Source organism: Poecilia formosa, unplaced genomic scaffold (assembly GCF_000485575.1).
Source record: "Poecilia formosa unplaced genomic scaffold, Poecilia_formosa-5.1.2 Scaffold260, whole genome shotgun sequence".
In the NCBI taxonomy this organism is placed as follows: Eukaryota; Metazoa; Chordata; class Actinopteri; order Cyprinodontiformes; family Poeciliidae; genus Poecilia; species Poecilia formosa.
In genome coordinates this window covers 567,953-579,337 of record NW_006800199.1, presented here as the reverse complement: position 1 = coordinate 579,337, position 11,385 = coordinate 567,953, and the positions used below count along the sequence as shown (strand labels likewise).

Genomic DNA, 11,385 nt, shown 5'->3' with positions numbered 1-11,385 from the left:
ATTTATTTATTCTGAGGTTGATAGTTGTCTTGTGCAAATGGTATGGTTCTGTTTTCAACTCTTAGTTCACAAATACCCCTGGGGTTAAACTAGAAAAGCATTATTTGTATTTCTTTTTACACCTTTCCTATAATATCTCGTTCTCAGGATACAGCGTTTTGAATTGCATTTACTCAAAGAGAAAAAAGAACACATATTTAAGTGTATAACCCAGAGGTGTGGTCGCTCACAGTAGATGCATAGACCCCATGCAGTAGGAGGCTGTTAGTCACATATTGTGGTTAAATGTCAAAGACCCCCACAGGCACCAAAGCTGCCTGATGCACGCTTGTGCACACTGATTTGATTAATGATTAGCTGTCAATGAGTCTCTGCAGCTCAGGAGGAGTCTGTGGAAAGTTGTAAAATTCTGTATGCATCCTTTCCTTTAAAACAACACCATTGATCCTTTTATCTTAACTCACACAACATGTCTTAACAATGTTGCATTCATTAAAATAAGGTGACCGTGACCGTGACATTTTTACACTACAACACCGTGTAATTGTAGGATAAATCAACATTCGGTACATCAACACGTTTGCATGTCTGCTTTCCAGGAACAGGAAAACATCCTGACAAACATTCTGGCTCTGCTGGGAAACTTGGACCTCAGAAAGAGCATAACTGTTACCATAGATGTCAAAAGTGCCACAATTTATTAAAATGAAAATTTGCTAAAATATTGAATATTAAAAACATAAACTAATAAATGGATTGAATCATTACATTTTTTATCTAGTTTTGAACATTAAAACATTTTGAAATCTAGCAATCAAAATATTTTATTAGAATTTGATTCCTTTATTTGCTAAGATGTATGATATAATAATTGTAACATTTGTCTGTTTTACATTTGTGATGCGCCACATCATGAAACATCTGGATATCCTGCCTTGCAACGTAACAGCTGACCAATCAATTGGCCTATAGCAGTGTTGGTCCCGCCCCCTGACTTTCAGAAATAAAACATAAAATAAAAAAAATATGGTTTGTTGCAACAGAGGACTATAAAATAGTTTAATAAAATAAACTCAAAAATAACTGTATAAACTTTAGATGTAAAGAATACATCAATTAATTATTTTGATATTTATTTATTAGAATATTTTATATCTCACTTAAATCATTACAAAAAAAGGGGGTTTGTATGTATGTTCTTTTTTATTTTGCTACAAATCTGAATAATTATTTATCCAATTATTAATGAGTTGGGTTGAGGAACTTTTGGCTCTTGGAAGTTCACATAATCAACACATGCATCTTTGACAGCTTCATTGTTTGTGATCAGATTATGGAATTATATACCGACTTTATCTTTGAGCTGCGTCTGGCTATTTTCTGGAAAAAGCGCCAAATGGTACAAACACAAAACCTCCTTTTTAATCTGGGTGTAAATTCTCGGGATTACTGAGTCACACACTGTATAAGTCCTCTGCATTCTGATGAATATTTGAGGAGACCCGAAAAGGTCTAATTTTACTGTAAATGATGAAACCAATGATTTTTGTGCGTAGAAAACTTCACTATTGTTGAAGTCGGATGAATGAACAATAATAAATTGCATATTTTCACATGGCAATTGTTTTTAAAACATATTCAAAGGGGGAGATATCGGTTTCTGTGCTGGCGTTTTCAAGTATTCCAAGTGCGTAACGCACCATGTAGCCCACAGCCACCTTTTTGCGCACAGCGCGCATTCATTACAACAGCCTTTCTACTCAACCTACCCTCACGGGGCGCAGCTGGATCCCACGCAGACCACATCTGGACCGAGAAAAAGGGGGTCCAGCACACGATGTACGCCACCACAATCACAAAAGTCATTTTCACGGTGGTTATCTTCGCCTTGGAGATGAGCCTCACGCTGCTCACCCGGGCCAGAGTGTTGCTTTTGCAGGTTTTGGGGGTCATGCTGATGCACTGTTCGCGTCTGGTTTTCAGCTTAAAGTTTTGCCATATCTTAAAGCTGATCAGACCGTAGCAAATGCTCAGTATGGCCACGGGGATGATGTAGATAGTGAGGCTGATCCATGTAATGTAAGCTTTCGCTCCCCAGGGCTTCACGAAGTCGCCCCAGCAGTCGTACACTCCTGAGCCGACCTCTCTGAGGGAAAAGATGAACATCTGCGGGGTGCTGAAGAGCAGGCTGAGGAGCCAGGAAAATATCACGTAGAAGCGATCTTTTCTTCTGTGCAGAGAGCGCAGAGGCTGACATATGGCCAGACAGCGGTCTACGGACATCAAAACTAACATGTAAGTGGATGCAAACATCCCGACAACCTGCAGGTATTTTACCAACCTGCACAAAATATCTGGTCCGTAGAACCGAAATGTGATGTCCCAGATAAGTTGCGGGAGGACCTGGAATATGGCCACGACCAGATCGGCGATGCTCAGGTGCTTCATGAAGTAATACATGCGGGACTGGCTGTGTTTGGTGGTGTGGATGGCCAGCAGGACGCACAGGTTCCCTGCGAGCGCCAGGAAGAGCACCAGAGCGAGAACGGTCACCTCCACCTTCGCCACCTCCTCATTCCTCTTCAGGGGGTTCGTTTGATTCAGCCCGCCGGTCCCGTTCAGCAGGCTGGAGTTCCTCCAAGATTCGTTCAGTTGCCAGATATCACTTTCATTGGAAATAGTTTCCATTGCTGCAGCCTCGTCCTCTCTGCAGAAGGACTCGTCAGTGGTTTTGGTCACCAAGAGAGGGGTCGTGAGCGCCCAAGTCTTCCTCGCGTCCTCACAGGTGCCAAGGCATAATCAAGGTCAGTTCATAATTCCCAGATGGCAAAAGGGTTTTACGTTGTCTCGGACGTCACCCATAGTCTGTAAAAAAAAAAAAAAAAAAAAAAAAGAAAGAAAAAAAGAGAGAGGATGTCAGGGAATATTTTTTTTTGTTATTCTCCAAACAGAAAAAGAGAATTTTTGTTGTATGAAGAACAACATCCCGAGAACAAGACTGAACCTACAAAACACTAAAACAAAATTATGAAGTATATTAACACAGCTCACCTGCCTGTAATCCACCAAGCAACAAAAATGTTTAGAAATGTATACAGTAAAGAATGTTTACACCCGAAGTCTAAACATAAATGCTAAAACTGGAGATGAAGAAAAGAAACTGGCATCATCTCTGCTGAGAGTCTTCGGAATGGGCAGCAGCACAGCGCATGAGCCCGTGTTATAGGGTCCCCAGTTCGTCAGGAGCAATAAAAGGTCCTACTTATCACCGCCACTTGGTGGCCTTGTGCACTTTCACTGATCGGCTCTGCAGCACGAACCGTCCTCAGGGAAAGACCCCCACAGCTGCATTATATTTAAAAGAAAAAAGAAAAAGAAAAAAAAGTGCAACATTTTATATATATATATGAATACATGCATCTAAAAAAATAAAATATCTTTGAAAAGTAGATTTATTATACTAATGAGATTTAAAAATTGACACATAAATTAGCATTTATTCCAATTAATCTTGCACATTTACTTCAAATAGCCTAATTTGGATGTTTTTTTTTTAAATAACTGCTGAGTGTCAAAAGTTAGCAGAAAGTTAAGTGGAAGGAAGAAAATATGGAAAATGTTACACAGGCAACCGTGATAACTGCAACTTTGAACCTTTTCAAGTGATTATATCCTTGGACTGTGTGGACATACATGGACATGTTTTTCAGTAGTCTGTCATTTCTGTACTCACAATTCTGCATCTGTAACCTTCAAGCATGGCAATCACACTATGTTTCTACCATAGTTCTTTGTTCGTCACAATTTTCATTTAACATGTTTTCACACTTCATCCTTTGAATGCGTCTTTTCAGCAAATTGCCGTTTTGGCTTATCCTCCTTGTGGAAGGTGTCAGCGACTGTCTGCTGGACACCTCCACACTCCCCCCTATCATTCAGTATTATAAGATGCTTTTCTTTCTTCTTTTTTTTTTTTTAAATGAATTTTCCATTGACCAGATGTAATATTCAATATTCATATTTGAGAAACCATATTTTGGGTTTCTCAGGAGGTGTGAGCTCAAATGTTAATTGAGAACAAGAACCGAGAACCTGTAAGTCAGGGCGTGTGTTAGTGCATTAAATCAAACATTATCAGTCTTGCTTTGAATGTTAATGGATTCGGTGATGTGACATCATCAAGGCACTCCCCTCTTTTGAAGCCGCGCTGGTAATAAATGGATGGACGCATTTGTCGGCACATAAAATATTTGAGTCATAAGCTTGCTCAGGAGAGGCACTAAAAGCACCGGCTACGTGTTCCTAGAAAATCACCCTCGGCGCTGTAAACATGTGCTTTTTATTGCCCATATCAAAAGGCATCTTGGAGCGGATGTGCTCTCCTGTTTTGAAGTCTAGAGTCGTATTGATCTTCTGAGAATGTAAACCGTTTAGCATCATGTGAATAGGACAATGCACTTTGTTATTGATTTTACTTTAACAACGCACAAGGGGGAACAGCTTTTTGTTCAATTAATCTTTTTATAATTAATGCGCTCATAACCACTTTATCAGTGTAGACCAAAAATGACTGAGATCCTCTTGTCCACAGAGGACGTTTGCCTACTTAAATTTATTGGGAGTCTTTTCTGATTCCTATCTTTATGTCCATATGTTTCATTCCAGGAATTTCTCAGGGGACGTTTCTCTTCTCGCTTCCCACCGCCATTCAGCCAAGTGCAAATGTGCAAAGCCAAAGAGTTCAGTGGTTATTTCGTCCAACTTTTCAAACAATCAAAATTACTTAAAGTAAGATCAGTAAAATATAAACTGTCTAAATCAAGTGTTTCTTTCAATGACACAAAGTCAGATCTTTGAAAGTTCTCATGACGTCAATAAACACTATTTTCACAATCATTTGAAATCTACAGTGACATGAGAACAAGGCACTGAATATGTATGTTTTACTTTTTTTTTTTCTTTTTTAATGCATATATGCCTTTTCCTGTACTACTTTGTTCACAAATTTATTGACAACATAGCAGACACACTTTGGGTAAAGCTCTGCACAACTTTAAACAATCTGTTACATTTGAAGTTCACCGGAGAATAATTGTTCACTTTGAGGAAAGAATAATAAATAAAGGCATAAAATTGACATATTGTGACAACGAGTTCAACATTTTTGCTCGAAATGACTCAAACTCAAAACTATTAGCTTTCTAAGATATGAGCTAACATTTCAAAGTATCGTTCATTTTGACTGACATGACATACATAGTGTTTTAACTCAGCAGAGAATTGTATGTAAAGCAATTGATATAATAATATCTTTATTTGCAAGTTAGAAAAAGTTTTTTGAGTTCTTTGCAAAGAGGGCTTCTGCTTCAAGTGAATCATCTTAAATTCAGATGAATTGCTAAATAGCGTGAGATTACGTTTTAAGCTCTTGCTGACAGGTTAAAGAGAGCAGAAAGAGTCAAAGGCTGGATGATTTGAATGCCAAAGGAGACGCAGAGACGAAGGGGAGAAGTCAATGTGCAGCCAGTTCTTAGTTGTTGCTGCATATTTTATTTTACCAAAACAATCCTGCATAAATTTAGCAAAAATAAAACTGTTGTTTATATTGCTCTGTCACTCATAAGTGGAAAAACTCAAAACAGAATTTCAATATTTTATTTAATTTTGGTTCTCATTTTTCAGTCAGACTTGAGTTTATAGAAACACTTCAATCTGAGACGTGTGCACCACTCACATATTCTTTCAAATGTCAAATAAAACATTGTTAATTGTCTGGGGACGTGATATGTGTGCCAGAGAGCCCACCCCGCGTTTTGGCTTGATTTTGGAAAACGGGCAGACGTCCCAGGATTTTAAAGCAGTGGCAACGGGGCTGGAGTTAATTTAGAAAGGTCCTTGGAAATTAAAAGAATAATGATGCGTTAAATCAACATATCTGCCTTTAGAATGTGAAATGCGTAATGACCTCTCTGGCTATATCCGCTGAGCCACAAAAGACCAGTCAGCATGTGAGTAATGAAATTCGATGGTCTGAAAAAAAAAGACATGATGATGAGTGAAATTGTCCCAGCATAGCAAACGATGCAGAGACCATTTTGCATCGTTAAACATCACTGAGGTTCCACAGAAACTGGTGAGTGGATGGATGAGGGTTGAACAGTTTGAAGATGTCGCAGATGATGAATGAAGAGATGAAATGGTGCATTTATAGTAAAAAAACAAACAAAAAACAAGAAAGTCAATTCATGTAATTTAAAGCTTAAATAGAACAAGTTTTCTTTTGACGTGAGAATTTTCTGGAAAACCAAAAAGTTTTTTTCAGAGATCAAAACTGTTCATGCGCCTGGGAAATTTCCAAATTCATAGGATTTTGAAGTACAATGATATGAAAAAAAGTGTTTGGACTCTTTCTTCATTTCATTAAATCAATTTAAATATTAGCCAAAGACAACAAGTAAATGGCAATAAAGATGAGATTTGTGCAGTGAATGACTTTCTGCTTCTTCCACATGAGCTCTGGATCTCTACAGCTCCTGCAGAGCGACCAGGAGCCACTGAGCTTCCTCTCTGCTCTCACATCCTGGTCTTTCAGTGCAGAAGAAAGGATATATGCAAACTTATTGTTGGGATTCACCTTTTTTTGTTTTGACATAAAGAACCGAACAACCCAACAATGCTTTAAACTTGTTCACTTTTATTTTCCTTGGCCGTTCTCACGTGTCTTTTAGCAACATTTTGAAACATCATCCTATTTTCCATCCAGTTTAGTTAAAAAGAAATTGGGGAGTTTGTGGAATGGAAATTGGCATTTGATGCTCTCAATCTCTAAAAGTCTCTCAAAGATGATTAATTGGCTCTTTCAGTTCGTTACATGCGTGTCTTTTAAAAACCTGTATTGTCACCAAACTGAGATTACAGGGAAAATTGCTATCTACCATTTGGATGTGCAGCAATTTGAGAACATCCACTCCAGACCAATTTGGACATCCTCTCTCACAAAGGATGTAGCAGTTGCTTAGACAGAGAAAAAAAAGGAATTGTGATGTAATTGTAGTTATTATGCAACATTTGTTTGACAGTGCTGTACAAGAGATGTTTGTCTAAACACAATCATTAATGCTTCTGATAGCTCCACAAATGTTTTTGCCTACTTATCTTCATTTTCACAAACTGAATGTTTGCGGTTAAAATCAGGATATTCTGCACCTATGAAGACATATAAAGACAAAGATGTGACACAGAACTTTTGGAGTTGGATACCCAACTATTAAAGGGAAAAAGAAATACAACATGCTAGCGATACAAAAAAGTTTTAGGATTGGTCTAGTCAAAGACCGGACTGAAGTTCATTTGAAATTTTGCGGCATGCACTACAACAGGTTCATACATGGCATAAAACTCTCCTGTTATTACAAACGCTTGAGGTCATTAGATTTAGAGGATGTTACTTTCTCACAAAGGACCATGTTGTTTAGGAGTGATTTTTTTTTTCATAATTAAATAAAATTAACATTCTTTGATCTGAAACTTTTGCAGAAAAGCAAAAACAGAAGAAATCAAATGGTTTTTCACAGCAGTGAGTTATTAAATTAAAGAATAAATTGAATCAATCAGTTATGACTCAATAACTTCATATTCAGTGCTTAACAAAAAATAGGGTGGAGGATAAAGGCCGTTTTAAGATTTTCCATAATTTGGAACATATCTCGGTTTCCTATTAGCTCTCTGGACATACAATGAGTCTTTAAAGGATCTTTGTGAAATAGAAAAAATGAGAATGGAAACAGAAGGCTATTGTTTATAGCATAAAGAATTAAATGTATTAAATATCACTCTAAAGAATTGCCATTTTTAAAAAGAGTAGCAGAGTTATTTAATTTACTGATGCGTTTCTTTTTTAAATGACTCATATCAGTGCTACATTTTTCAGGTTACAAATAATAATAAAAAAAAAAACAAGACTAATAAAACCAGAATAGAATATTGTCAGTGGATTCAACACATTCATTTTAAATAGCATTGAATGTTATTTCTAGCCTTCAGATGGATAATTGGCTACAGGGGACATGATGTGCGATAGAAGCATCAGCAAAGAGTCTCCAGTAAAAAAACAATAGCAGCTGGAAGAGTGAGAACAGGTTGAAGAGTCTTAAGCTTGATCCAATTACTGTAACCAAAACAATGTACATTGATAATTGGCCCTTAAATCTCATCCTTTCTTTACGGTATGTTTCTCAGGACTAAAAACACAGCAGCACATTCAAATGTTAAGGTAGAGGAAAAAGCATAAAGGAAGGAGTCAGATTCAGAAGCAACACCCCTCCCCCAAAAAAAACAAACAAAGACACCATAGTAGTCAGCGTGCAGAAACCACAGGAAAGCTAACAGAAGGGTATTGTTGTTTATACTGGCTGTAACAACAGCGATTCAGAGTTATTGTGGGGTAATTATATATGCACTGATCAAACAACTTACAAGTAGATGAAATAAAAGCATCATTTTTTTAATAGGTTTAAATATTCTGTTATTTCTTTCATGTTTCTAAAGGAAATCCCTGGATTTAGGTCTGGTATGTGTAATTAAGTAAAAGTTGGTGATAAAAAAAAGAAATGCTGCTTGTGAATATTTGGTATTCTTTCCAAACACATTGTAATTCACTGTGAAATGATCTTCTACATAGTTTATAATAAATGTTGACAGGAAACGTCAACATTTAGTGTTTGTAAGAAGTGAATTGCAAACACTTCTTTGTAATTTAAATACAAAGACGTGTTCTTTTACAGGAGACTGCTTTAGGACCTAATTTGTTTCTTCTAAAAACTTTCAAGTATTACAGCAAAATTCAAATTAAAATAAAGTTTAAAAGACTCTGCCTCCGGCAGACACAGTGAGTCCAAAAAAATAGAAACCTTTGGAGGATTATAAAATGAAAAGGGCAACAAGGGATAAGCTGTAAGGCTGGGCTTCTGATATCCAAATGGAAAATGTTAAAGTACACATGTATTTTATGCAGTTTCCTCTGTTCAGAAAATTGTTCTGAAATGTTGTTCTGTGAAACAGAATAAAAGAATAATTTCTAAGATTCAGTGTGTGAAGTGTTGCGTATTATTTCAGATGATGGGCTAAATGAATGTAAATCTGCATGTGTATTTCTTAGATTGTAGAGATAATTCTCATACAAAACTTGTCCTGTCAGAGTAAAAGCTGCAAACTCCTAAGCACATAAGGTGTGAGTGTTAAACTGGGGGGGAAAAAAAATATGTAGAGAAGCTTCTGTCTGTCATGACAAGGATAAATTGTGATGACAACACTCTGGGAAGTCCGGGTCCTCCATCTTTGTGGTTAGCATAAGCTATCGTGGAGTGAAACTAAGGAAGAGCGCAGATGGAAAACATTATCCTCCTGGATTTTCTGGCATTAGGAATTCTGAAGGAGAAAATCAGATTTGAAGGGATTTATATACTTCTAAGCCCAGTTCAAGGTGGTGAGAGATGGGAGAAAACTGGACAAGGATCTGCAGACACTTAATATCATGCTTAAAAATGATTCCATGGAAAAGTAAAGCCAGACATTTGTGGTCAATAGTGGTTAACAAATAACTGTGATTTACTGTGCCTTCAAAGATATTCACAGTCCTTCAACTTTTTCATATTTCTTATGTGTGAACATCAACTTTCAGTGCATCTCCTTTTCATTTCAAGTGAATCACATGTCCATTTACTAATTAACTGTCTTCTCAAGGAGGGTGAGTCAGTTGTACTTGAATTTATTTAGGGGTATTGAAGTTGGAGAGATTTATTCCTTTTTTTGTAAAAGGAAAAACAGAAAAAGCATATATCCATTTCCTTCCTCTTCTCAATTATGTCTTACTTTGTGTTGCTGTGTCACATAAAATCTAAATAACATAATTGGAGGCTGGTTGTTGCAAAAACACCAAGTCTTACCAAGAACTTTGGGTCCAGTTTCTAATATAAATATTGCACTACACTTGAAGTAAGACAATCTTCCAATTATTTTTAAGTATTTGTTTGTTGCTGTTTTATATTAATTGGTTTATTCATTCTACAATCACTTTGATATTTTTTTTAAATGTAGATTTCATCATTAATAAAATCCATTATTATTATTATTATTATTATTACTATTATTATTATTATTATTATTATTATTATTAGATATTGTTTTCCATTTCATCAGTGAAATTATCTGCCAATGGAACTAAATGTTTTTCATCAATATTAAGCATTTATTGACTTAAATTGATCTCCATTATCATGCTGAATGATAATGGAGATCATTTAAAGATGGAACCATCATCTTCTGTACAGATCGTTTAATAGGCGAGCCTCCCTTCTTCAGTTTTCTGGACAAAGATCTGAAGACACTGTCCAGAAAAAAGTTATTTTTAATAGGAGAAAAAAGTTATTTTTCCTCCTATTTCAAGTGTTTTTAGGTATTTCCACTAGAACCTACACAAAAATAAGATTTTATGGTTTTGCAGTGTGGGATTGTGAACACTTTTCGGCCAAACTGTACCTGCAGCTTTTGTCGCTGCGACATGCGTAATTTAATCAACTTGTGCCATTGTTCTGCAGTAGACATGTTGTTTCATTCATCCTTTGTCTTTGTCGTTCTAACATGAGAATCTCCCCTTGGGAAATCAATAAAGCTTCATATTTTTATTTTTTTACGTTTTTTTTTTAATTTTTAAAACACAAGATAACTTGTTGTCCTGGCGACGAACGTGCAGCTTGATGAGAGTGTTTAAGGAGAGTGACATCGAGAGGCTAGGTGTTTGTTTAGTCACACAGCTGATACGGCACCAAGACGTCAGCCGCTGGATCAATGCAGGCCCCGGGTTTACGAATAGACGGGGGATATTGCATGTAAACACCAGAGCAGAGATAATCTGGTGTGCTGAATGTTTGCTGGCTATCATACCCAGCATTACTATTAAAGCGAGGTTAGTCGGGCTGCCGCTTCCCTTTTCACGCCGACAGTAACGCTGCATGGACATCCCCCATGATGGATTTCAGCTGCTCAGCAGTTCTCTGTGCCGTTCCCACACATACTGGGCTTTGAGCTGACAGATCTAATTAGAGACGAAGTTCAGGACTGGGTTCTTAATGAAGTGACATGTGAGGGATCTGCACACTAGTACTTCTGGCTCATGCCGCTTATGTAACGAATTAGCACTTGAGGTTCCCAACATGCTTGTATTTTTAGTTTTTTTTAAATGTGGATGATTTGCTGTCATGAGGTGCATTTGGAAATGAAATCAAAATCCACCAAAGGGAAGCAGAACTGGATACAACATGGCAGTGATAGAAATAAATGGTGTTGGTAATTCTCAAAATTATAGCCACATGTTTCAAAGGTTTAAGC

At 36.9% G+C, this 11,385-nt stretch overlaps 1 protein-coding gene across 1 annotated transcript in view; it reads right to left on the bottom strand.

Annotated features, from left to right (window-relative positions):
• oxtra (oxytocin receptor a) overlaps positions 1-3,234 on the bottom strand; it is a 15,217-nt gene extending 11,983 nt beyond the window's left edge. Inside the window, exons 1-2 of the mRNA XM_007570413.2 lie at positions 3,052-3,234; positions 1,770-2,865 (exon numbers count right to left, since the gene is read on the bottom strand). Coding sequence (XP_007570475.1) covers positions 1,770-2,688 — 919 coding nt within the window. The 5' untranslated portion in view covers positions 2,689-2,865; positions 3,052-3,234. The remainder of the gene's footprint in view (positions 1-1,769; positions 2,866-3,051) is intronic.
• Between the last annotated feature and the right edge of the window lie 8,151 nt (positions 3,235-11,385).